Source organism: Bacillus rossius, chromosome 2 (assembly GCF_032445375.1).
Source record: "Bacillus rossius redtenbacheri isolate Brsri chromosome 2, Brsri_v3, whole genome shotgun sequence".
Classification (NCBI taxonomy): domain Eukaryota; kingdom Metazoa; phylum Arthropoda; class Insecta; order Phasmatodea; family Bacillidae; genus Bacillus; species Bacillus rossius.
In genome coordinates this window covers 512,330-540,142 of record NC_086331.1, presented here as the reverse complement: position 1 = coordinate 540,142, position 27,813 = coordinate 512,330, and the positions used below count along the sequence as shown (strand labels likewise).

The 27,813-nt window shown below is 35.8% G+C and overlaps 1 protein-coding gene across 1 annotated transcript in view; it reads left to right on the top strand.

Moving 5' to 3' along the window:
* Positions 1-27,813, top strand: part of LOC134529894 (polypeptide N-acetylgalactosaminyltransferase 1-like) — an 85,872-nt gene that overhangs the window by 9,064 nt on the left and 48,995 nt on the right. The window contains exons 4-6 of the mRNA XM_063364452.1: positions 6,459-6,633; positions 20,222-20,437; positions 22,586-22,703. Of these exons, the coding sequence (XP_063220522.1) occupies positions 6,459-6,633; positions 20,222-20,437; positions 22,586-22,703 (509 nt within the window). The remainder of the gene's footprint in view (positions 1-6,458; positions 6,634-20,221; positions 20,438-22,585; positions 22,704-27,813) is intronic.

Here is a 27,813-nt window from a genome sequence, read left to right as displayed (position 1 = left end):
CCACTAGGATAGAAAAGGTGTACACTTTTATATACCAGGATACAATTTTCTTAAAAATCTCAGTGGCCAGAACCAATATACTATCTGCTATTTTAACCCCTTGCACACTAATATTAAGAACTGCCAAAAAACAGTTACCAAATTACTGTCCATATAAAGGGAGGGCAAATACCATGCTTGCAACATAGACATATTTAAAGAGCATATAGTCCTATAAGAAGTCCTCTTAACTCCCTACATTACATAGTTATCTTACTTTACTAAATTAATATTAAAAAAATTAGGTCCAAATATAACAAGGGATTTTATCATGTACGCTGTGCTGGAAAACTGCTAACGTATTCTTGTCAGAACACTTAAATTGTATTTCAAAATAAATTTGAGTTTCAGTTTGTCTCATAAATGCAGGGGCCCCTGACTGAAAATACTGCCCCACCCAAATTGTTCTTTTCTACAAAGTTGTGACGGACGCCAAAACAGGACATTTGTAAATATATTGTGTAGAATTATATATGTATCTTTGTATCAAAAGTTCAGGTTGAGAGTCCCGCTCTATGGCCTAAAATAACTCTGCGAGGGGAAGTGTTTTACTGAACTAAAACTAAAACCACTTATTCATCTTTACAGCTTAAAGTCTGCTTGAAGAAAGTATTTTAGACAACCAGAAAAAGAGGTTTCAAGTGTACAAATAACAAGGCCACTGCGGGGTGTTGGTTGCACACCTTAGACAAAATCATCAGTCTCTCTTTATCACTATAAACTTACACCAAAACAGGTACAAAAGTGTAAATTGTCACTTGCCATGAGATCAAGAGCTGAAAAAGAATTTTCCAAGCTCCACTACCAGTTACCGTCCATTGTAGGAAACAAGAACTATCTGTGATGTTACCTAGCAGGGAACAGTCTGCTCACTATAAGTTTCCCCACACCACACAGCAAGCTACCTTGCTAAGTGCGCAGTTATCTTGGCCACTCACAACTCCATCGTTGGAGTTCTTTAACAGTGGGCCCGAAAATGTCAAATTATAGGAAATATTAAAAACAACCAGTTCTTTTTGTTACTATAAAAAGGTTCGCAGACTTGTAAAAGTTTTATTTATTTATTTTATTTATTTTAAATGTGCATAAAGATTTAATGTTTCTAAAACTTCCATGGGGCAGGCCAGGAAGGGCTTCTTGCGAAGCTACTTCGTAGGTTCGTGTTCCGTGTGCCAGCACAGCACGGCACCTTGCGGGCTGATTCGCTGTGACACATCGTCCGCCCTGCTCTCCTTGGCTGCAGTCGTCCATCCTCAGCAGGTCTTGCATCACACTCCTCGCCTCGCTGACCGTGGCCTCCGCGTCAAACGAAACTCATTTCATCATTCACCAAAACGTGTATTGTTTTTAAAAATTTCAAACAAAATTTTTGAATACAATTATATAAAATGAAATTCAATGTTGCCAACTTTACACACCCAAGAACATTATTATCTTACACCCAAGAAAATTATTATCTTTTGAAGTTAAACAAACAAGCGAAAACCTGGCGTATATTTGACAGCTTATTAGTGCAAGAAGGGCTTAAGAAACTTTACAGCAAAACACCTGAACAGCCACAGTTAAACCAATTTAAAAAAATTGCCAAAAAAATAATTTGAGGCACTAAATAACACCTTAATTATATTTTAATATAAGTTGCATGATGTATGGTGACTCTAATCATGTATTTTATTTCTGTCAAGTTTTATAAATTAGTCAATGTGTTTATAATAATCAATTCAAAAAACTGCTTATTCTCTGGCATTTCAAAATTTGGTAAATTTTATATATATTATCCTTGTAATTGTATAACATTATCTAGGTATTATTTTTCTCTATTTTATTACTAATATTACACATTGACATTACTTGGCTAGTGTCCACCTTGCGGGGTAGTGCCCGTCTTGTGGCTAGTGTCCACCTTGCGGGGTAGTGCCCGTCTTGTGGCTAGTGTCCACCTTGCGGGGTAGTGCCCGTCTTGTGGCTAGTGTCCACCTTGCGGGGTAGTGCGTGTCTTGTGGCTAGTGTCCACCTTGCGGGGTAGTGCGTGTCTTGTGGCTAGTGTCCACCTTGCGGGGTAGTGCCCGTCTTGTGGCTAGTGTCCACCTTGCGGGGTAGTGCCCGTCTTGTGGCTAGTGTCCACCTTGCAGGGTAGTGCCCGTCTTGTGGCTAGTGACCACCTTGCAGGTAGTGCGTGTCTTGTGGCTAGTGTCCACCTTGCGGGGTACTGCCCGTCTTGTGGCTAGTGTCCACCTTGCGGGGTAGTGCGTGTCTTGTGGCTAGTGTCCACCTTGCGGGGTAGTGCGTGTCTTGTGGCTAGTGTCCACCTTGCGGGGTAGTGCGTGTCTTGTGGCTAGTGTCCACCTTGCGGGGTAGTGCGTGTCTTGTGGCTAGTGTCCACCTTGCGGGGTAGTGCGTGTCTTGTGGCTAGTGTCCACCTTGCGGGGTAGTGCGTGTCTTGTGGCTAGTGTCCACCTTGCGGGGTAGTGCCCGTCTTGTGGCTAGTGTCCAACTTGCGGGGTAGTGCCCGTCTTGTGGCTAGTGTCCACCTTGCAGGGTAGTGCCTGTCTTGTGGCTAGTGTCCACCTTGCAGGGTAGTGCATGTCTTGTGGCTAGTGTCCACCTTGCAGGGTAGTGCATGTCTTGTGGCTAGTGTCCACCTTGCAGGTAGTGCCCGTCTTGTGGCTAGTGTCCACCTTGCGGGGTAGTGCCCGTCTTGTGGCTAGTGTCCACCTTGCGGGGTAGTGCCCGTCTTGTGGCTAGTGTCCAACTTGCAGGGTAGTGCCCGTCTTGTGGCTAGTGTCCACCTTGCGGGGTAGTGCGTGTCTTGTGGCTAGTGTCCACCTTGCGGGGTAGTGCCCGTCTTGTGGCTAGTGTCCACCTTGCAGGTAGTGCCTGTCTTGTGGCTAGTGTCCACCTTGCGGGGTAGTGCCCGTCTTGTGGCTAGTGTCCACCTTGCAGGTAGTGCCCGTCTTGTGGCTAGTGTCCACCTTGCAGGGTAGTGCGTGTCTTGTGGCTAGTGTCCACCTTGCGGGGTAGTGTGTGTCTTGTGGCTAGTGTCCACCTTGCAGGTAGTGCCCGTCTTGTGGCCAGTGTCCACCTTGCAGGGTTGTGCGTGTCTTGTGGCTAGTGTCCACCTTGTGGGGTAGTGCCCGTCTTGTGGCTAGTGTCCACCTTGCGGGGTAGTGCCCGTCTTGTGGCTAGTGTCCACCTTGCGGGGTAGTGCGTGTCTTGTGGCTAGTGTCCACCTTGCGGGGTAGTGCGTGTCTTGTGGCTAGTGTCCACCTTGCGGGGTACTGCCCGTCTTGTGGCTAGTGTCCACCTTGCAGGGTAGTGCCTGTCTTGTGGCTAGTGTCCACCTTGCTGGGTAGTGCCCGTCTTGTGGCTAGTGTCCACCTTGCGGGGTAGTGCCCATCTTGTGGCTAGTGTCCACCTTGCGGGGTAGTGCGTGTCTTGTGGCTAGTGTCCACCTTGCGGGGTAGTGCGTGTCTTGTGGCTAGTGTCCACCTTGCGGGGTAGTGCGTGTCTTGTGGCTAGTGTCCACCTTGCGGGGTAGTGCGTGTCTTGTGGCTAGTGTCCACCTTGCAGGTAGTGCCCGTCTTGTGGCCAGTGTCCACCTTGCGGGGTTTTGCGTGTCTTGTGGCTAGTGTCCACCTTGCGGGGTAGTGCACGTCTTGTGGCTAGTGTCCACCTTGCAGGTAGTGCCCGTCTTGTGGCTAGTGTCCACCTTGCAGGGTAGTGCCCGTCTTGTGGCTAGTGTCCACCTTGCCGGGTAGTGTCCGTCTTGTGGCTAGTGTCCACCTTGCGGGGTAGTGTCCGTCTTGTGGCTAGTGTCCACTTTACGGGGTAGTGCCCGTCTTGTGGCTAGTGTCCACCTTGCGGGGTAGTGCGTGTCTTGTGGCTAGTGTCCACCTTGCGGGGTAGTGCGTGTCTTGTGGCTAGTGTCCACCTTGCGGGGTAGTGCCCGTCTTGTGGCTAGTGTCCACCTTGCAGGGTAGTGCCTGTCTTGTGGCTAGTGTCTACCTTGCTGGGTAGTGCCCGTCTTGTGGCTAGTGTCCACCTTGCGGGGTAGTGCCCGTCTTGTGGCTAGTGTCCACCTTGCGGGGTAGTGCCCGTCTTGTGGTTAGTGTCCACCTTGCGGGGTAGTGCCCGTCTTGTGGCTAGTGTCCACCTTGCGGGGTAGTGCCCGTCTTGTGGTTAGTGTCCACCTTGCGGGGTAGTGCGTGTCTTGTGGCTAGTGTCCACCTTGCAGGGTAGTGCCTGTCTTGTGGCTAGTGTCCACCTTGCAGGTAGTGCCCGTCTTGTGGCTAGTGTCCACCTTGCGGGGTAGTGCCCGTCTTGTGGCTAGTGTCCACCTTGCGGGGTAGTGCCCGTCTTGTGGCTAGTGTCCACCTTGCGGGGTAGTGCCCGTCTTGTGGCTAGTGTCCACCTTGCAGGTAGTGCCTGTCTTCCACCTTATAGTGTCTGGTTTAATTTTGTTAGTCCTGTCAGTTAGTCTTATGTTTTGTCTATTGCGTATCTTTTTTTTGTGTTGTGCCCATCTCTAAAGTTAACTAGCTGTAACCATTGGTAGACATGTTATAAATAAAACCATTACTTTAATAACCACCTACAACACAACTTTAACCAACATATTTAACACAACTTTAACCAACATCTACACTATGACCACCTACACCATAACCATCATCTACACCACAATCACCATCTATACTATAACCATCTAAACCACATTCACCTACACCAGCTATAGCACAACCACTTCCACCACCTACACCACAACCACTTACATCACAATTACCTACACCACAAACACCTACACTTTTAACTACCTAAACCACCTACATCCACATGAGTACATGAATTGTGAATACATGAATTGAAAGAAAGCTGGCCATTTTGGCAAAGAAACAAAGCTTATTTTGATAGTGTTGTATTTTGTTTAGTTTTGAAGTGAACTTTCTTTACTCCAGTTGGGTAAGTTAAGATCGGAGCATAACGAATAATGAAAATTGCAAGTAGCTATGTGGTTACAAACATTACACATACACATAAGTGGTTGTGGTTGTGGAATCATAGGCAATATTGAACAATGTGTTTTGCAACCTTATGTTTAATCTTGAGAGTTATCTGAGCCTCAAAACACTGCAGGGAGCCTATTCCAGTCGTGCGCTGCAGAAACAGTGAAGGAGTTGGAATAGTACTGCGTATTGTGGACAGGAATACAAAGTTTAAAGTCAGATTTCAAGCGTGTATTAAAACTGGGGGTATCACGTAACCAAACCAGTAGGTTGCACAAATTATCTGGGTTAGAATTTTTCAAAATTTTATAAACATGTGTTAAACAATTTAAAAATCTGTCTTTCATGCATTCGTAACCAACCAAGCTGATCATAATATTCAGACAAATGATTACGAGACTTCAAGTTAAAAATCAAAAGTAAACATGTATTCTGGATCCTTTGTAACTTCGATGCCAGATTTTCTATTAAATTGTCATACGCCACATCACAATAGTTAGGGGGCAGTACAAGAGAACTCCACTAAAGTCACCCTTGCACAAAACAAGAGAAAAATTTTTTTTTTCTGCGAATCAATTATAGTACAGAGAATGTTTTTTTATATACATTACATGCCCAGAATAAGGCAAATCATTGTTGAGGAAAATGCCTAACTTCTTTACTTCTATTTGTAATTTCATAGGAATGCCAGCCAGATAAGTGATTTCTGGTAGGAAGGCATAATCAAGTATGTATACCCAAGATATGTTTTTATCTTGTCAGTATTGATTGAAATTTATCTGGATTAACAGTCAAAAAAATTAATTTTGTCATGTTTGCTACAGCTGTATCCTCCATTGTGTACTTTATTGAAAGCAATGTTATGTATCATATTTCAGCTATGAAATTACTTGCCAAATACACAGATGACAGCAGCAGCACTCTATGGCAGGTTTTCATTATAGCACACTTTCACACTTGTGCTCTTGCATGCTTGTGCACTTGCACACATTCTCATACACTCACAATCTGTACACCCACTTGTATGCTTATTTACTAGCACACTAGTACACATGTTTCAAATATATGTGTACCCAAAAAATTTCCTATCCCTCTGTGAAGTTTTACTTCTAACTTGCATGGCAGACATGCACCCATTTATTTTTTAATAGCATAGCTTTGTGCCAGGAAGTGAGTACATGTTTTGGGGGTTAAAGACACACCAATGTCTTATAAGGGGCTCAAACCTGTAACTTCTAGCATCCTCACAGCATTGTTTGAGGACTGTGTACTTCGAAGGTGTGCAAAGTTTCTCTCTCCCCTTAAAAATTATTATAATTATAAAGTTACTTGATTTGTAACTGTCATTAAATGAATGTTTAATGCTCTGTTATTAAATATTTAGTTTTGGCTTTATTTTTTTGTGCTATTTTGCAGAACACCTCAAACACAAACTTGATTATTACATCAGGACACGTCTACCTAGTAAAGTTCATCTTTTAAGACTGCCACAGCGTTCTGGCTTAATAAGAGCTCGTTTGGCTGGTGCTAAGATGGCATCTGCTGATGTTTTGGTGTTTTTGGATTCTCATTGTGAAGTGACTGAATTTTGGTAAGAGAAAGGTTTTGATGTACTGTGTATTTACTCTAGCTAGGTATAATACTTGCTGTTCAAGATAAGGTGAGACTTTTTTAGGTTCTGCAAGGAACATTAAAACTTTGAATTGTGAATATTCTTATAAAATACTTTGATAAATGATAGCTAGTCTGATGCTACAAGAATTGGTGTTTGTTTAGTATAATAAGTTACTATTCTGCTTTCATAGTCTGAATGTTTGCTGAAGCACGTGTCAAAAATTCTCACCTTACCTGGGACAATGTGTAGGTATTACGTTGGAATTATGTTACAAACAGTTATTGTAGGAAAAAATTATAGCCCCCTTACATGCTATCATTTAGAAAAAAACTCTTTTTGATATCTTAAATCATTGTGAAAATATTAAGGTCTCCTCTTTATTTGGCCCACTACACTTATCACATCCAGAGAGTTTAGAAAAAAAAATTTGATCAATTTCACTTTCTATTAAAATAAAAGCCTTATGTTTAAATTGGTGGCCACCAGGCTTCTTTTAGGTTTGTTAACTCTAGATTACAGTTTAATGTTATTTTTTCACATTTTTTTATACTCTTTAGAATGTAGCAAAATTAACCAATTGGGGTGCAGTGCTAGCCAATGAAAAGTAAACATAACTCTTTTAAAGTCTTTGACTTAGGCCTGTTGATCATAACATGTTTTTTGATACCAAGCTTAAATACATTTTTGATAATACACCTATCCCTCACTTAGCACGTCTTCAGATTGCGCGGATTCATTTAGCGCGATGTGAATTTTACTGCCCCAGTCTTGAATAGCACGTCTGTAAATTTCAGTTAGCACGAAATCTCGGCAGGCAAAAAAAAATTGTGTTTGAAGCAACGAAGTTTGTTTCAAATGCTGTAAACAACAGATGTGCCTTGGGATACAGATAGCCAAACAAGGGGGGAAGAGATGCGCGCGCAGGTCTGTCTTCGCTATCGGCTGTTGTCCAAACATCAGCTATGGCAAGTTAAATTGAACCAAATGTTTTTACTTCAGCGAGTATGCCACCTTGCCGTACCGTTGTCGCCTGGCCACAAACCGGGCCGTGAACTCAGTCTAGCCAGTGGCAGGGAATTCACTCAAACAAGATCAACGTCTGCCCATTCAGCTGCCGGTAACTGTACGTGCTTCATCACTTATAATGGATTGTGTTCAAGTATTTGAGACAAAACTAGAAGTATTAAGGCGCGCAGATTGTCATGAAGGCCACGCTTATGTTGGTCGCACTTTAATTTTAAGCAATCGTACAAATCGCACAATCGTACGAAATGACTCTTACTAAGTTTATATAATTCATATGCTGTTGGTTGTACTAGCGGGAATATATTTGACACTAGATACCGGAACAGAAATGAACCGATTATTCACGCGGAAAAGGTTGTTAAATGAATGTGGCAATGAAAAAAAGAATCGTTGGCCTGACAGGATTGGTGTGAACCAGGTGGTGATATGCGAATAAGCGCCTTAATTTTTGAAAAATTAAAATGTAACTATCCGGACAGTAATGTCGGTTTAAGTGTCAGTAAAGGATTGTTTGGAAAGGTACGCTACGTGAGTTTCCCGGGCAGGCAAGTCAGCCAGCCGACTGACGATAAAGTACATAACCACGTATCTCCTGTTACGCGGTTTCGTATTTGTCATACAAAGTGCGATGGGAGGCATATCAAGATAAATAATGTGACATATTTATAATTGAGTGTTATTCAACGCATTTATATAACGTAAAGTATATTTCCCTACACAATTTTGGAACACATTAAATAAATTAGCCTTGCACTTATGGAAACTAATGCTTCAGAATACGCGATTTCGGATAACACGAGCATTTTTAGGAACAAATTAGTCGTGCTAAGTGAGAGATAGGTGTACTTCTTAAATATCTCAACTCATGCAAATTGCATGGAATTTCCTCACCATTAGATGCGAGAAAATACTTTGCAGAGTATTTCACTTCTCGCTGTAGTTTCCCATGGTAATACGAGAAATTGTAGTTAATTTGCAACAGTTTGAAACATTATAAGGTGGTAAAGTTAGTGAGTATTGTTGTGTGTAGCTATCAATTTATTTTTTCAGGTCAACAGTTTAGCATTAATGTTTTATTACTATACCATTTAACAAAAAAAAAAACAACATAATTTGGCTCATGATTGTGATTATACAGTGAAATATATAAAATTGACTTTTTGTATAATAGTTTTGGTTAGGTGTTGGCCTAAGAACTAAATTTAATTAATAAATTTATGTTAAATCACTTACCAATTAGTATATCCATTTACTTATCACAGAAAATGTTTGTCAAACACTTTAAATGATTTGTAATGATTTTACTTTCAAACCATGCAGCAGTTGTTTTTGCTGGGATTTCCTTAAAATATTTTGCAACATTAACATGTTTCTTTACAAATAAAGAGGATATTATTTTTAACGTAACATTATTTAATAAAGTTATATTGAAGTTAGTTAAGTTATACTACTTAGGGTGCATTGAGGGCAAAATGTTAGTAAGCAATGAAGTGTGTGCCACCATGTACAGAAGTTTAACATGTCGAAGTCTTTAATGCAAATGCACGTGCATGTTTCTGCTGTACCCACAAGCCAAATTCATCCAGATAGCTGACAGTGCATGGTGGCATTAACCTGTATATATTGGCTTATGTGAACATCGGGGGACATACTAGGCATATTGGCATGCCAAATAAATTTTGTGATAGCAAAAATACCCTGGAATATACATTTCATAAACTTTAATAGTTACAAAAAGAAATAATTGTAACCTTAAAAATACTTTTTATCCAATATTATTTGCCTGCTAGTGTTGTGTTTGTTTAGCTCAGTGGTTAAGCGTGTGGTTACAAAACTCTTAATCTTTAGAGTTGAATCCCATCACTGGCTAATGTTTGTTTTTACATTTTTTTACACCTTATTATTTCATTTTTAAACACCAGGATTTAAGAATAGTGTGTTATTACTTGTTATTTGATTAACTAAGGCTCGATTTTACCACCTCCCATTAAGTCTGAAGTTTAGCCAGCATGTGGTGTAATATTGGATATGTTGGTAATTAAATAAACTAAAATTTAGTAAAAATTGTTTTGTAAGTGTTGCAAGACCTCTCTCTCCAGTAGTCTGAGTTATTGAGCTGTTGGTTTTAGATTTCAGTTTGATATTGTGAATTGCAATCTTAGTTAGGACGGTTGCAACACAAAATTAAGAAGCTGTAATTTTTCAGTGGAAGATTGGAAATTATTATAATAATACTCTTATGATGATTTTATTACCATGCTAACCAAATGCCCATCATAATTCACACAAATATTCAAGCTAAGCACAGTTATTAGGTTGCTGTGTGACTTGTCCTATACTGTATAGAACATGTACAGTCTACAGTATGTAAAATAAAAAAAAAAACTTTATCTATTACCAACTTGCTGTGGTGGTGGAGAAGGAAACATTAAGAAATGGCTAATTATAATGCCAGTAACAAAACATTGCTGTCATTGAACAACTCTTACATACAAAATGTCGTAAACTTCATCTGGCAACAGAAATACATAAGAAAAATTGTGAGTGTCTTTCAGTTCTCACCAGTGATTTGTAAACATCTAACCTTGGTAACAGGTAAATTCATGTGTTCTCATGTAGTTCATGTTGCAAATAAACTTTTCAACAATTAATTTTTATTATAATACTGTATATCTCATTAAAATTCACTAAACAGTTAATACCTTAAAGTTTTCACACATGTTAGAAGTTATACTTCTATGGCATTACTATAATATTAAACTGAAACATTTTAAAACACATTTATAACACTAAGAATATGTTTGGATTTTTTTTTGTGCTTAAATGACTGAAATAAGTTTGTAAATAATTACTATAAACAAACAATCTAATTGAGCTGATTCAGCATTATTATATAATATTATTATATTATAATGTTATAAATAAGAAAAAAAAATACAGTGACGAGATTTGAACCACGTGCGTTGAGGTTAACAAACCCACGCTTTACCGCTGTGCTACCAAGTCCGTTTACACATTGCGAGGAAAGTTTTTATTACTATAGTCATTGTAATTGCAGTTTTCTTAAAACTTGTGATTACTTTTTTACATTTCTATTCATCGACTTCTGTTCCATTTTCATGAAATTTCTCCTACCAAATGCTGTATACTGAGAGCTAAGATGATTACACATCAAAAACAACTTTAACATATAACTTTCTTTGTATTTAAAAATAAGATTTACATTTTAAAATGCCTATGAGATTACAATTCAAAACAAAGCAAATATTGCAAAACATTACACACTGAAAATTTTTATCTTGGAGCTGGAGTTATTTCTATTTAATTTTTTGCATGTGGTAAAATTAAATAATGTAGTTATGGTTTTAAAGGTTAGTTTCAGTTTTTTCTTGCCCAACCATCTATTTCTTGGTTTTTGCTGCAAATTGAGGTTAATTTCTATGTGGTTTCATGATAATGTGATTTGCAAAATTTCTGTGCATTTGGTATTACAAAGCTTTATGTTAGTAGTCTACATTTTGTTTTCCTAAGGAAACACCAAGTGGTGTCAGGGCCAAGGTAGTTGAGTGGTCAGATAACTCACCTCACACCTAGGCAGTCCAGTTTCGATTCCCGGCCAGACATAGTTTAAACATACTCTTACAAGTACCATATGGTTTGTATTTTTTTTCATAACATTTATTTCAATTTTTTGTTTAACGTAATTTCACTTTTCCAGGAAAGATGATTTTTTCATATAGAAAGTAACAGGATGTAAGCAAAAAAATTTTAATTTTCATGCCAGAGTGCATTATATATATATTAACTTTTAACAATTGTTAATATAAATTCAAACTGTCGGTAGTGGGTGCGAAATGCGTTAAAAATTAATTTTTGTTCGCAAGGTTCTCTTTCATCACTATCATTAACTAATCTTGCCTGATAACTCGCCATTTTCTTTTCTGATGCTTAGCTCCAGGTTAAACAGATAGCCACCAGTTCATCCATGGTAAACTTTAACTGAAAGTTTACCTCAGAGCCAGACGTTAACTGAAGGTCGTGAGACAAGAATAAGAAAGAGCTACCCAGAAAATACATTTTAGCCCTGGGTTTAACCAAAGATGGTAAAACTGCCCTAATTTTTATAATCACTTTTAATACACTTACACTTGGTAGGCATGTACCCTTTTATTTTACTTATAATGAATATAAATCTTATATACACAATCAGTGATTAATTGGGAATGTTTATATAGTATATGTGTCTATAATTATATACATATATATGTGTATAAAGAAGGGTATATATTTGTTTGTTTTTAATACAAATCTATAGTTTTGTTCAGAGCTTGATGAAATTTTACATACTTGACCTTCAAAATAAGGAATGTCACTGTCTACATAAGATTTTACCAAAACCACGCCTTCGCTGCCCTCCTACCTTCCCATAAATTCGAATTTTGATACTTCTGGATGAAATTTTGCACATAAAAATAATACTCTGCATAAGATTTTAAAAAAACCACCTCAACCCTAAGTTAAAAAAAAAAATGTTCTTGATGAAATTTGCACACCTGACATTCAAAATAAGAAAAGAAAAAAATTACTTGCATCTGGTTTTGAAAGAAAAAATAAACTACTTCCATCCCCCATCCACCAGTAGTTTAGATTTTTGAAATAAAACATCAAATTTTCGTATTCAAATCAAAATAATTTTTTTCCCCAATCAGGTAAGTATGCTTGCTGACTACCATTTTAATCAAGACACTACTCCGTTAAATTATTTACAGTACTAATATATGTACATCTAAATACATTAGAAGTACACTTAAGTAAATGTTCAATAAAATTTTAAGATTAAACCACCTAAAATTAAATAAAATTATTCACATACCTATCACATTGTTTACATAATAAGGCTTGGGCATAACATTCCTATGTAGGTGCTCCTAACATTTCGGAGTTACAAAATAATAATGTTTTTGATATAAGAGATATATTTCTGTTACATTAAGATTTAAAAAGGCATAAATCAACATTTTATGTTATTAGAAATATTATGTAACCTATTAACGTAATTCCCGACACTGTTGTTTACTAAAAGTGTGTCTGCCATGATTTGCCACTAGCGCATGCTAGTAGGGACAAGGTAAACTATGCCTGAAAGCTTCTGGCTTTTCTCTCCAGAGATGCTGCTGACATGCGGAATGGCGGGAAAAATAATGTTGGCTGAACACACGGGCATCATCGGAAATAAATATGCAATGAAGGAAGCAAATAGCTATTGAGGAATGAGCAAAGTATTGTTTGATGATTTATTACATTACTACTTTGGTGCATTGCTAATTCACTACATTGTATTTAATGCTACACAAGTGCCGTTGCCATTGTGCACTCACAAAAATAAAAAATAAGAAATTATTTTTGTGTTTATGGTGTATAGAAATATGGCACGTTTAACCCGCACCTGGATAAATCAGGAGTCTATTGTGGTTGACTAAACTGAATGGAAAAAAAAATTTAAGGTTATACCTTGAGATGTCATAAAATGTGTCAGTGTGACAGAGTTTCCATATCTTGCTAGCATTCTTTATAATTAAATAATAATATAATGTGCAGTGGACGAAAGGTTCTTTCTGTGTGTATTCATTAAAGGACTTTTATGTTGATACATATTGGTTAGTAAATAATCTGTATTGCTATAGTTAATTTTATATATATAATTAACTATATCCATTGTGCAGTAAAATGTTATTCTTTTACAAAAGTTATGTAACCAAATTTTGATAATTTTTGTAACTATTAATTTGAAAATTGTTAAGTGTATTGAATCAAAAATAAGTATTACTTCTAACATTCATTAACTGACCCTTTTTCATTAATACTGTTGCAATGTTTCCAGAACTGTGATTTATTCCTGTCCTCAGGCACAAACAGGTTGTCGTAGGAATTGTACTGTGTTCATCTGTGCTGTCATTGTGGTGTCGCTGGGTTCGTCTGTGCGTCTCTTGTTGTCGTTGCTTTTCCATTTTATCGGTTTAGTATCATTTTTGGGTTATTCTGTTTGTTGTTGTGCTATCCAAGGTCATTTTTTTGCCTTTATTTAATGTTCTTATTGCTACTGTCTCGTTGTTAACCCACTTTGTTCATCGGTACTGTAACAATTTTTTTATTAGTTCCTTTCTCAGAATTTTCTGTGTTTATGTTTTTAATTTTTTGACATCGCCTGATTTTGGCTTGTTTCTGCATGTTTTTATATTTATCTTTCTTCTCTTTTATTGAGGTTTCTTATGACATAATGTGTATTCAGCATGGGTAAATTTCCAAAACTACATCTTGAGCTAATTTTTAACTTAACACATTAGAATTTACAGCTTATGACTTGTTTAAATCACAGAATACTTGGCTTTTTTAATGGTTTGTCACTTTTTTTAAATTTAAATACCGTGAATGATACATAAAGTATTTAATATGTGATGAAAAACCGTAGAGTTTACATTTTATAATAAACTAAATTTTACATAAATAAAAATATTTCTCATACACACTTGATATTTTTCAATGTAATTAAATGTATTTTTTTAAAAATACAGTTCATTTATCGTTTTTCACATACATATTTCCAAATAATCACCTCAGTATAAGATACAAATTTTGAAATAATTTTTAGTTTATGTTTATGAAAATTTTGACTTAATATGAAACTTTTGGAAGCAATCTTATTATTTATTTATTTATTTTATTTATTTATTTATTTGATTTGTTACATGCCACACCAACAGCACAAGGCTCCAACGGTGGGCACAACATGTAAGACATGTAAAAAAAACAAATACAGTAACAGAACAAAAATAAGAACAAAACAATAAATTATAAGAACAACAAATAGTAGGACAAAAACAAAGACAAGACAACATAACATACAAATATCCATATGAGTGCTTAACTTCTGAAAAGGACTTAAAATAACAAAAATGTTTCATGAGAGTAATAAATGTATAAGTACAGAACATATAATATTATGTGGATAAATACAGTTGGTATCCTTAGATTAATACATCTGGTATTAAATAATTGAGGTAATAACATTAGAGCATAAAGATAATTAATCTTTGGATGCCGAAAGAATAATTTTTTTAACAAGTTTTTTCTCTCTGGTAGGTTGTAAGTGATTAACATACATATTAAAATTGTTAACAAGTCTATATATAATATCATTTGTATTTAAAAGTGTGCACAAAAAAGGTCGGTTACGGCTATTAAAAGAAGGAATTTTAATGCCAGTAACATCAAATATATGAGGACATATAAGATTACCATAATAACAATGGAAGACAAAAATGGCATCTAAGATCTTTCTTCTAGTTGATAATGAACCAAGGAGGGAATTTAAATCTATGTTATTGATGGTATTTAATTTTTTGTTAATATAGTCAGATACTTTAGATTGAATCCTGTCAAGCTTTTCAATATCAGTGTTATTGATGCTATTCCATATAATAGAACCATATTCAAGTTTTGATCTTATTAGAGCTGTATAGAGGGAGAGAATAGAGTCAATATTGGAGGTGTTAAAGGTAATAAATTTAATTAGACCAAGTATTTTGTTAGATACCGAGATAATGTTTTCAATGTGAAGATGAAAAAATAGTTTTTGATCCAGTAAAATTCCTAGGTCTTTGACATGTTGAGATTTTTTAATAGGTGAGTTATCAAGTTTGTATTCATATTGCAATGGATAGGTTTTTCTAGAGAAGGTAATGATAGCAGTTTTTTCCATGTTTAGATTGACCAAATTATTTGTGCACCAATTTGCAATTTCTGTAATATCACATTGTAGTAGATAGCTGTCATGATATGAAGAGATTTTTCTATATATCTTTAAGTCATCGGCAAAAAGAGTGCCAACTGAGTTCTGTAATCCAGATGTTATATCATCAATGTAGATATTGAAAAGTAAAGGAGATAGTGTGCCACCTTGCGGGACGCCAGAAGGAGTTGGGTGGAGATCTGAACTTATATTCTGTACTGAAACATAAAAGTTTCTGTTATTTAAATAGCTTGTTAACCATGATAAATATTTATCACTTAGCCCAATTTTGGAACATTTGCTTAGTAGTATTTGATGATTAACAGTGTCGAAAGCTTTAGCTAAATCAAAGTAACAAACATCTACTTGACCACGTGTGATGACTTCTGAATAAATAGGATTAAGAAAGGAGACTAAGTTTGTCATGGTTGTTTTACCTGTTCTGAACCCATGCTGTGAATCAGACAATCTATTATTTACGTTAAACGCTAAGTGTTTAAATATTATTTTGTCAAAAATTTTGGCAAATCCATTTAACAGGGATATAGGCCTATAATTTGAAACAATAGAAGTTTTGCCATTTTTGTGTACAGGAATAACCTTGGCAATTTTCCATTTATCAGGGTAGATGCTATTTAGAATACTGAAATTATATATATGCTGTAAGAGAGGAGCAAGGATTAAGGAGCAACCTTTGATGATAAAATTTGGTATGTTATCAGGTCCTGTGGACAATGTAGATTTTAAGGTTTTTATACTCCATAGGACTAAACTAATCGAGATATTAGACATTGGAATATTGTATGAACAACAAGGAGATATGTTTTGGTTATTTGTGTTATTTGTAGTAACATAGACACTTGAAAAATATTCAGCAAAGGAATTTGCAATTAAATAATTATTATCCGTAATTGAGTTATTAATTTTAATTGAGGGATGCTGACTATAACCCTTTCTCATTATTTTAACATTATTCCAAAATTTTTTAGGGTTTTGCTTAATTTTATTGTTAATATTACAAAGCCAGTTTGTTTTATCCCTACACATAAGTGATTTAGTTTCCTTATGGTAATCTGAGAATAATAAATAGTAAAAAGGATTCAGATTTCGTTTATATAATTTATGATAGTGCGATTTATTCTTAAGAGATTTTATTAGTTGGTTGGAATACCATAGGGGATATTTTTTAGCCTTTTTAATAGTAGTAGGTACAAATAAATCTATAAGATCATTCATTGTACACGTTAAGTAGTCAACCATGATATTTATATTTTTAGAATTGTATAAAATTGACCAGTCATGGTCCCTAAGAGCAATAAAAAGGCCGAGATAGTCACCAATCTTATAGTTTTTATATGAAGACGATGTACATATCAAATTGGAAGTTTATCTCTAATGCAGGATGAAAGCTATCTTCTTTAACTAGTGGTTCCAGAGCTTTGCTAACCAGACATGATTCAATATTAGTGAGACATAGGTCCAAGAGTTGGGCCGAAGGTTGAGTTTGATTAAGCTGAATTAAACCTCTTGCTGATACAAAGTTGATTAATGATCTGGCTTTCGACTTAATATTTGAATGAACTATATTTTGGGTATGTAATTGAGGCCAGTCAATGCCTGGAACATTAAAATCACCAATTATTAATAAAGAGACATCAGAATTCACAAACTTATCTTCAAGGGCTTCAAAGTATGAAGTGTAAGCTGAAGGAGTTGTTTGAGGGGGAATATAGATATTCCCAATGATTAAAGGTTTATCATGTGTTTTTATATTTATCCAGACAGCTTCTATTCCTGGATAGTCATATTCATGCGTAGATGTTACATTTTTGAATTTATGTTTATTAACAGCAGTCAGGACACCACCACCTCTACTCTTCAAAGTTAATACAGGATCCCTATCAGATCTGTAAATAAGGTAATTATTGTTGAAATAATGAGAATTCAGACTATTATCGGTGAACCAAGTTTCAGTTAGACATACTAAATCATTATCACTACGTGAGATGTTTTCAAAAAATTCAATTGCTTTGGTTCTCAAGCCTCTTACATTCTGATAAAATAAAATAAACTCCTCATTTTTAAGTTTCACACTGAACTAGTGAGAAGCCCCTCCAGGCGCTAAGGCAGAAGTAGGAGCAGATGTAGGCTTAGAAATAGCAGTAGAATTAGTTACGATGTTGCAGGTAGAGGTGTTTAGTTCCTCGGTAGTGGATGAGTTGCTCAAGATTTGTTCTGGGTGTAATTTACCATAGAAGGGGCTTATTAGGCAGCCGCTGGGCCAAAACACAATGTTATTAATTCGACTGAAGTCCTCTTCTAAAACCTGAACGTGGAAGGAGGCATATGAATTGAATTTAGTTTTCATCTTCGTTACTTTAATATGATCTAAGTTCAGTTCACTTGAAATGTATTCTACAATTTCTTGTTCATTTACACTTGGGTCGAAACAAGTCACAAAAAGAGCTTTCATTCTTTTGGGTGCTGGTTTGGGTAACATTTTAAGTGTGGAAATGTTACGAATCCCAATTTTCATAGGAGTTTTCTTCATTTCCGTTGAACGTTTAATGTCACTGGTATCTCTTGTGTTGGACTTGCGCCTGTGTTCCACTAACGTGAATGGTGTACTGTCGGCACGTTCTTTGTCATCATGTCTCATGACGCATCGGGATTCCTGCTGACTGGTAAGTAGGTCATGCGGCTGGCTGCGGTTTACCGTGTCCCGTTGAGAAATTACACGTTCCGCTGTCTTGTGAGTGGAAGAATTCTTAATTACTTGACTATAAGTTGCATTATGGTCTTTACCTGATGATAAATGTTCCTTTATTTGTATCATTTCTTGCTTAATTTTGACAGTTTCTTCTCTGGAATCAAGGAGTAGCGTTTTTAACACGAGGTTCTCACTTTTTAGTTCATCAACTTTGACACTTAGAGAACGCACAAAGCAAAACCACAGTCTTCTCACCACCGAGTTTCCTTCCTCAGTCATTTACCACTGGTGGCTTTGTCCACCTCAGATTATACATTACAGTATCTAGTGTGGTTTTATTTTTTTCAGCTGGCAGAATTTTCTTTGGAAAATGGCGAGCAGACAATTGCTCAGTAGGTGAGGAGGATGATTGAATTTCTGTGTCGGTAGTGCCATACGAAGTCAGCTGGTTCCCAAAAGCTTTCATGAAGATTTTCAAACCAGTTTTGTTGCCATCAGCCTGGGTTTTATGAACAAAATGAATGATTTTATTATTGACATCAAACAGGAGTAAAAAGAATTTTTTGTCGTGACAACGTCTAATAAATCGATGCCGGCTGCATGCACGAAAAAGTGTCCCGTAAAACACATTGTCCCATTACGCTGTGTCCTGTTACGCTCATTGTACGCTTGCGCCGCATCTATCTCTCTTCCACTCAATTGGAACAACCATCAATTTGACTTTTTCGAGGCACATTAAACTTGAAACACTCCCATTCGTTTCCTACTTTTCCTATCATCATCCTATCCTTAACAGAATAACACAGATTGGAAGAAGTTAAATAGCAAACATGCATAAAAGTTATAGTTAAAATAATCTTTTCGTTAAAGTAATAAACATATTTGAATTAATGAGTGCAAATAAAAGTAAATTTATCAATTAAATTGTAGATTTCATTTCACTCCTTTTTTGTATCCATACAAAATAGTGATAATTCAATAAAAAAGATTCAATTTTATTCATAAAAGTATGCAATCATTTCATCAATGTTTTGTTATGACGTCATGTTAAACTATCGTCCGTAAACCGACTTTACAGACAACCAATTTTTTCCCCCTATTTTATTAATTTTCTTTGAAAGGGATAGTAGTAGAGTAATTGGTGGACATGATGAATGCCAGTTGTGTTTATATTGTAATCAAGTACAATATCAGGTCAGGTTTCTTAAGAAAATTTTGCTTTTCTGTTTCCTGCTTTTTGCAAAATCTTCATCTGTAATATAAAATAAAATCATTCCTGGTAAGATACGTACAAAACTGATACGTGTTTAGACATAGGTAAATCATATTTGAAGCACATTCGGTAGATTTTGAATATGTCAGAAAGTTCAAACGATAGTTCGTATAAAGAATCAGAACTGCAGTTGTCAGCTTCTGAACCAAGAAAAGCATAAAATTTTTTCCAGTTTATAAAAATTTTCTGTATTGCGCAATTTTTTCGCCATTTCCACCGCAGCCAAAACCCGGTAATTCTCTCAATGCAAAGCAGCATGCCTGAAGCCTCTTCTTATATAAAGCAGTGGTATCTACGACGATTGTGGGAAGCGTGCGTGACAATCCAAGCTGTTTTCCGCTCGAGCAAGCACATATCTGCTCGAGCATGAACCTAAATCCTTTCAATTTTTATTTTTATCTTCTAATGTGTATTGCATCTTCAAATATTGTGACCAGTACAAGAAATAGTATCAAAGTTTGCTCGTTATTTACCATAAAACCTGCTTAATGTAAAGTAATGTGATTGACTAATAATTTCAGGAAGAAACTAAAAGATTTTCACATAGGATTGTGAATGTGTCTCTCAACCTCTGTAAAGTACACTTGTGTTTAACTATTTGTCATTAATCACTAAGTGATACATTACACTACAGATGTTAGATTTAATTCACATTTGTATAATCTTACTGATTAAATACATTTAGCTCTTAGAACCTTAAGGATTTGACAGTCTATGCAGTGATTGCAATCAAACTGTATATAAAATAACCTTTTTACTTGCATAGGCTTGAACCTTTACTCCAGAGGATAAAAGAAAGCAGAACCTCTGTGTTGATGCCAATAATTGATGTTATTAGTGATGAATCAATGGAATACATGTATAGCAAAGGAGCAAAGGACTTCTTTCAGATTGGAGGTTTTACGTGGAGTGGTCATTTTACATGGATAAGTATACCACCAGAAGAGGAAGCCCGCCGGGGGAGTTCTATCAACCCCACAAGGTATCAGTCAAAATATTTAATTTATATGAATGTGATCGCTATGTCATGTTCATATAACAAGGGTTACAGGTTCAATCTCAACCCTTGATATGACTAAAATGTTAGAGCACTGATTCAGTAGCCAAGTACAAATGTTTCCTATGCCATTAACCTAAAAATCCCTCTTTTAATATGTTTTGGAGTTAGATTATCCAATTTAATAAGCACCAAAAAAAACCCCAAATTAATAGTTTTTTTTAATGAAAAAACTTGTTTAATTCTTGCCTGAATCCATCCTAATATCGCAATAACTATTGTATTGTAGTAAAAGAACCGTAACACGACAGCGCCGTCATTTATTTCCTGAATGGTCATCTTTAAAATAACATTATGTATTTGCAATGGTTGCTTTCTGCAAATTCATGTAGGCAATGAAAAATGCACAATTTACCGCACTTTAAACTCAACATAAATAGTAATGGCATGAAAACATTCACAAACACTATCAAAACCATTAATTATAATTTGCATTTGAACACATAAGTAATCAAAAAGAGCTATCTTGCAAAACAGTGGTGGAAAAAATTTCATGGATGATTGAAAACACTGACTATTTTTTGAAATTTTAAACTAGAAGAGAAACAATTATGTGGGGTGTTTGTATTTGTTTCGTCAAGCATTCCTAATGGAAAAAAAAAATCTTAGACCATGGACTTCAATGAATAACAGGAGCACTATTTTGCCACGGACATTAAAAGATGTGAATGCAAAAGTTGCCACGGAGTATAAATTAATAGTCACTATCAATCATGCATACATTACTTAGTAACTTACTTGCTGCATTTATGTATGACTAAGCAGACGTTGTGACTCAAAACAAATTAAATTTAAATAAACATTCTGGATTTCAGTGGAAATTTTCAGTAAACGTGACTAATATTGCTGAACTAAAATACAGCTTGTGTGGCTGCTGTTAACAACCAAATTGTAAAAATAACTAGAACTAGGTTTTAAAATGTAAATTAGGCTTTTTTCTTTCTTTCCATAATCCACCTATAAAGCTATTATTAAAAAATTTCACAAATTTTCACAGAATGATAATATTTTGTATTTTTTTGTGGTTCACTAAATTTACCTGTCGATAAAATATGCTATAAATAAACTGTAACTCCACGTACAATTTACTACTCTATATTTTCCGAACTCATAACTATTCAACTCCTGAATTTTTTTTTTATTTACCCTTTTAAGAAGTTTTCCTTATTAGTAATCCAAAATTTAAAATTTAATTTTACAAAACATTTCAGCAGGGTTTTACTCCTCTAACTTCAGCATTACCCAACACTACTCTAGAGGAATATTGTATTTATTAATCCCATTCTTAAAGCTCATTCTATTCTCATTAGTGCAGATAAAACTTGGCCTGCAAAATAAATTTAATATTTATTCCTAGCTTTTAAGTAATTCATGAGAGCTGTAAAAAAACTTACTTTAAACTTTATTTTGATATCCTTTCCTTTTGATTCAGCATTAGTGAACATATGTGGTGTGTGGACTTGTTCTTCCACTTTAAATTAAAATATTTTGCTTTCAAATGTTTTCTACCAAAATATTTAGAGATTCCTACACACTGTCTTGTTGCATGCACTGCTCCACTCCTCGTTAATGATGGCTGGAAGATGTGAAGCCAACTCACGTTGCCCTTGCAGCTGACTAGACCTGCAGAGGGACCAGTTTATATTTTATATTACATTCCAACACTATGCTGTAATCTATTGTAACAAAATACATATTTTTACAACACTCAATTTTTTAAAAATTAAATAGGCATTTTCTCTCTCCTGAAAGTAGGAGAATCAAAGGTTTCCTTGGTTCCATGGAGTATAAGTTGCAGTTGTTACATGCCACTTTTCAAATGTAGAAAACTTAACAAAGCAACTTCCCTGCTTCCCCTTACTCGTACAGTTAGCTAAAAAAAATTGAACCAAAACCTTTAAAAGATAATTAAATGAAGTAATACTTTCATTTGCCTCAAGTAATTATTGTGCAAACAGGCCTTCAACTGTAAAGGACTTAATTAATTTTAGCTAAGAATTTTGTGGTATTTGTTACTGTGGAATCAATTAAAACTTTTATTTTCAGTATATTTGTATTTTTGTTTTGTTTTAGGTCACCAACAATGGCTGGTGGTCTTTTTGCAGTTGAACGTAACTTTTTCTGGGAAATTGGCTCATATGACAAAGATATGGATGTTTGGGGTGGTGAAAACTTGGAAATGTCTTTCAGAGTAAGCAATAATGTAAATAAGTAATCACAAAAATGGCCAAAAAAAAATAAAAAAATCATGCCGATGTTAAGGCATTTTGTTCCTGGAATATACTCTATGGTGTAATATATGTATATATATATTTTTAAACATATACAAATACATGTTGCAGTTCCAATGAAACTTTCGCAAGTGAAACAATTTGCTTTTTTCTAGTGGATTTAATTTTATAAAATCCTAGACATAACTTTAAAAATACTTTTTTTATTATATTTATTTTCGTTATTTAATTTTTGTGTTGTTAGTGCCCATTAAATTAATGTGTAAAGTGGTGTTTGTTTGAATGTTTAACAGCATGCATTCAAGGGATGACTTGTGTTTTGCTTAAAGATGTCTTTGTTGTTTCGTGTGAAAATGATGAGAGGATGTCAAAATAAGACTCAAATGTGACAATTTTCAATGGTGACAAAATTTGTATGCTGCTGAATATTTTTTGAATCTTGCAGACATTATAAAATTGTATGCTATATCTTACAGGTAATAAATATAATCAGTGGATTAAAATAATTTATAAATCAACTGGAGGTTAAACGGGTAGGGCATTGCACCGCCAGACATATTCCCTTAATTGTGTGCCCAGTTATATTTTTTATATTTTTTATTATTTAAATTGTTACATGTCTACGGTCCACCTACAGCAAAGGGCCTAAGTGGTAGGCACCATATCTATATACAAACAAAAACTTACACAGATACAATTAAAATCAATGACAAATACTAAAATTATCTAAAAAAAACTTCACAAAGAATGAAAAGCAATAAGCAGAAGGACCCACAATGAGGAAACTAAACAGCTCACCCTGCCAAATACTCTCCTGCTTTAGCATTATAAAAAAGTAGAGCCAGCAAAAAGACTAACTAGGACACCACAAATTGTACCAGAATTGTGAAGAAACTTTATAGGAGCAAGGAAGGTTTGAATTAATAAAAAATAACAAATCAGGGCCATGAGTTTATGATTATAGGTTGAAACAGTAACAAAGAAGAATTACATGTACAAAACAAAACCAAATTACTCAATATATTTGTTACATTATATCGTAAGAAGAACTGTCCTTGTATATTTTAGTTTATGAAAAAGTTTTTTTTTTGTTTAACCTTAAACTCAGTTATTTTCGATTTTGTGTGACATTTTTTTTTTAACAATGGCTGTGAGTACAAGTATCAAGCAGAAAACAGCTGACAAAGGTCGGTGTTCAGTGAAAAGCAGTCAGACTTGTTTTTTTTTGTCATTATTTAAGAGAAGCCAGTTTGTTTACTGAGCCACAAATCAGTTACCATATAAAATAAATGCAATTACAAGTTGCACTATAATTTGAAGCACACATTTAAAATGGATGTTAATACTTTAAGGGAAACTGTGATCAGATAGTAAAGCTGAGTTAAAAAAAAACTGCAATACCAACATACATAATTTATGAAGCGAAATGATTATGTATCATTTGTAAAGGCAAGTTGTGTTACTTTTAATATACAGAATGTTGGAAATTGCTGAGCATAAATTTAATGTGCATTAAGGAATGCCAAAACAACCAATTTTTGTTAAGGAGCAGTCAGTCGCAGACGGTCGTGTGAACGCCCGGTCCTTGGCTTCAGTGATATTTTTTTGTTATTTTTACTTTGTTTATGTGGTGTTTTACAATATTAACTCGTCATTACTAGATCAGTTTGACTGCCTGGGGTTTCTTCAACCCCAATATAGTGTTCTATCTTTAGAACAAACACAGGTTTTCAACATGTTTAGATCGCCTACTAAGTAATCCAGTTCTGGAACTGTGGCTGATGGTGATAAACCTTCGTCTATCACATCGAAATCCGAAGTCTACAAAATGGATGAACGTATCAAAACGGTCGAGTTCCTTTGTTCTAAAGTGGATGACTTGAAAAATGAAAGTTGTATTCTCAAGACTCTACTCATCGATTCGCAATCCGAAGTTTCAGAGATTGGACATGAACTTAGCCTTATCAAGCGAAGTCTGAACTGTAATAATGGAAATGACAATTCCTTCAGTCAAGCAGTCAAGAAGGTCGAAGGTGTCAAGTCACTCGGTGGCGCGAACGTCTTCTCAATACCTACTTTCTACACAGCATGAAAAGCGTGACGTCAGAAGCCGTGTCGCCGCCCAGTGTTGACCAAGACGGGTTCACTCTTGTGCAACACAAGCACAATTCCGTGTTGAACCCGACTGTCGTTGAAGCCCGTGAAAAAGAATGGGAAAAAAAACCCATAAAAATGGGAGTCCGAAATACTTCCACAACAAAAACAGTTGATAAACCAACTATAAAAAAAATTAGGCTTTGTTTGTCACCCAGTTCGATCCCGATATTCATGAAAAAGAAATCTCTGATTACATCTCCAACGAGCTTAATCTTACACATGTCAAAGTCGTGAAACTGCAGACAAAATATGACTTGTATGCATCGTTTCATACATCAGTTCTCAAAGAAGACTTTTCTCGGATTAACAACATTGTGTTTTGACCTAGCGGATGTCTGATAAGCCCCTTGTACGGCAAACTCCATCCCAACCAAATCTACAGCTCCGACTCTTCTACAACTAATCATTTTCACTTAGGAAATGCTAGCCCCAAAGCTTACTCAGTTTCTAAAATCTGGTTGGTTCCTACAGTGGTGCCTGGAGGAGCATCATGAAACTGTTCTTGTGCATTCTAATATGAAGGAGTGGGAATTCTTTTACCAAAATATTAGGGGTCTTAGAACAAAATCTGTTGAATGTTTAGATAATCATTTTAGCTCTCACTATGATATTATTTGTTTTTACTGAAACCTGGCTAGTATTAATCCATCTAGTATCTAGTATATAATATCTAGTATTAATTTTCATTATTTCAGGAACAATTATCATATCTTCAGGAATGATAGAGATTCTTTGCTGACCGAGAAAGTACGCGGTGGTGGTGTTTTAACAGCAATGAACAAACACAACTTTCCTTCAGATTAACTTATCAATTCTCTAGATTACCCAGGAATTGAAGCTGTGTGGGTGAAAATTAAAACATTGTCTAACAAATTTGTCAATCTTGGTAATATCTGTGAAATATTTAATGTACTTGTTTATGGTACAGTGTGTGTTTATTGTGTTAACTGTGCTCTTGTACACCCTATAGTGGCGCATGCGCAGTGATACTAAGATTAGTACAAGATGGAACCTCTGCTACTATGCAATAGAAGTTAAAAACTCGCCGTCACAAAGCGTAAAATTAACAGGTTATGGGCCCAGACTACGAATGTCGGCATAGTGAAATAAAAATCGGAAAATTGAAGATTGATAAAAATATATATTGACGTGAGCGGTGAGTCGGGAGATGTTTACGAAGATCTAAGAAAAACAACTGTGCTAATGGCGACGAATACAAACGTTTGTCTCTTTCCTCAATTAACAGATATAAATTTTAGAAATTGGAAGTTTCGTGTTTTGGCCTTATTGGAGGAAAAAGGACTCAAGGGAATTGTCGAAGATGAGACATGGAAAAGTAAAGAGGGTAAGGAGTTGGAAACAGCAATTGAGATGGATCGAAAAGCAAGGAATGTAATAATTATTAACTGTGTTACAGATTGACACATTGATTATGTGAGAGATGCGAAGACAGCATTTCAGATGTTATCGTCACTGCGGAATGTTTTCGAACGAAAAAGTGCAATGTCAAAACTTTATGTGCGCAAGAAACTGCTGTCATTAAAGTGTACCACATCGCTACAAGAATATTCAACAGATTCGATTGTTTAGTGAGGGACTTAGAAGCAATGGGTGCCAAACTGGAACAAGATGATCTCGTGTGTCATTTATTGTTAACCATACCAAATCAATATGAAAATATTGTGACTGTTTTGGAAGCATTAGATACTGACCTTACTCTTGAATTTGTGAAATCAAGGCTACTGGATGCTGAACTAAAGGCAAGTCATGTTCAAGACAACAAGGAAGATGAAGCAACATCGTTCGGAGCATCAAAGAAAAACGAATGTAGTTTGCAAGAAACACAAGAAGGAGAAACATCTTTCGGTGCATCAAGAACAATGCATCATGTCAACAGACCTATCAGAAGATGTTACGAATGTGGAGACATTCAACATTTAGTAGCTGACTGTCCCAAGAGATTTACGAGAGGTACCAATCGAGGAAGAAGGGGAAGGAGTCACTACCAAAGACAGTATAATTCCGGATTTCGAGGTCAGTCTAGCTATATGTGTGACAATGAGAGTGAGGTTATGTTTATTGCGACAACATGTAATAGTGTGGTTATGAATGATGAAGTGCACGAAGGGAGAGTTAAATTTATTTTGGATTCGGGCTGCACAGATCATCTTGTGACACCAGATATTGAGAAATTCATGACTGATATAAGTGTAATGGCTAGCCCAGTGAAAATTAGTGTAGCCAATGGTGAAGAGATGGTTTCAGATAGAAAGGGTACTTTAAGAGTACATACGAAGGGACGTGTGATTGGGATTGAAGCTCTCATTGTGCAAGGACTTACACTGAATCTGTTGTCTGTAAATAAAATAGTTAATGCTGGAAAAAATATAATATTCACTGAGAATAGAGCAGAGATAGTAGGAAGTGATAATTTGCGAATTATTTTTAACAGTTCAGGAAAACTGTATTTTAGTCAATTCAATCTTCACGTGGAGAATTGTAACCTAACCTCAATAGATGACCTATGGCATAGGAGGCTTGGGCATTTAAACAGGAAAGGACTGAAGTTGATGGGTCTCCCTTTTTCAGATGAAGTATGTGATTCTTGCCGTCAGGGTAAAGCCAGTAGACAACCTTTTCCTCGGAGCTCATCCATACAGTCAACTAGGATTGGTGAAATTTCTCCATACTGATATTGGTGGACCTGTAAGCACCCCAACCAGTAAAGGTGAAAAATATTATCAAACCATCATGGATGACTATTCACATTTTTGTGTGGTTTATTTGTTAAAAAACAAAGGTGAAGCTGCTGATAATTTGATTGACTTTGAAAGATACCTTGAGTCTAAGTTGGGAGTGAACTGTACCAACCGTGTGAGGTGTGATAATGGTGGTGAGTTTAAGAGTGAAAAG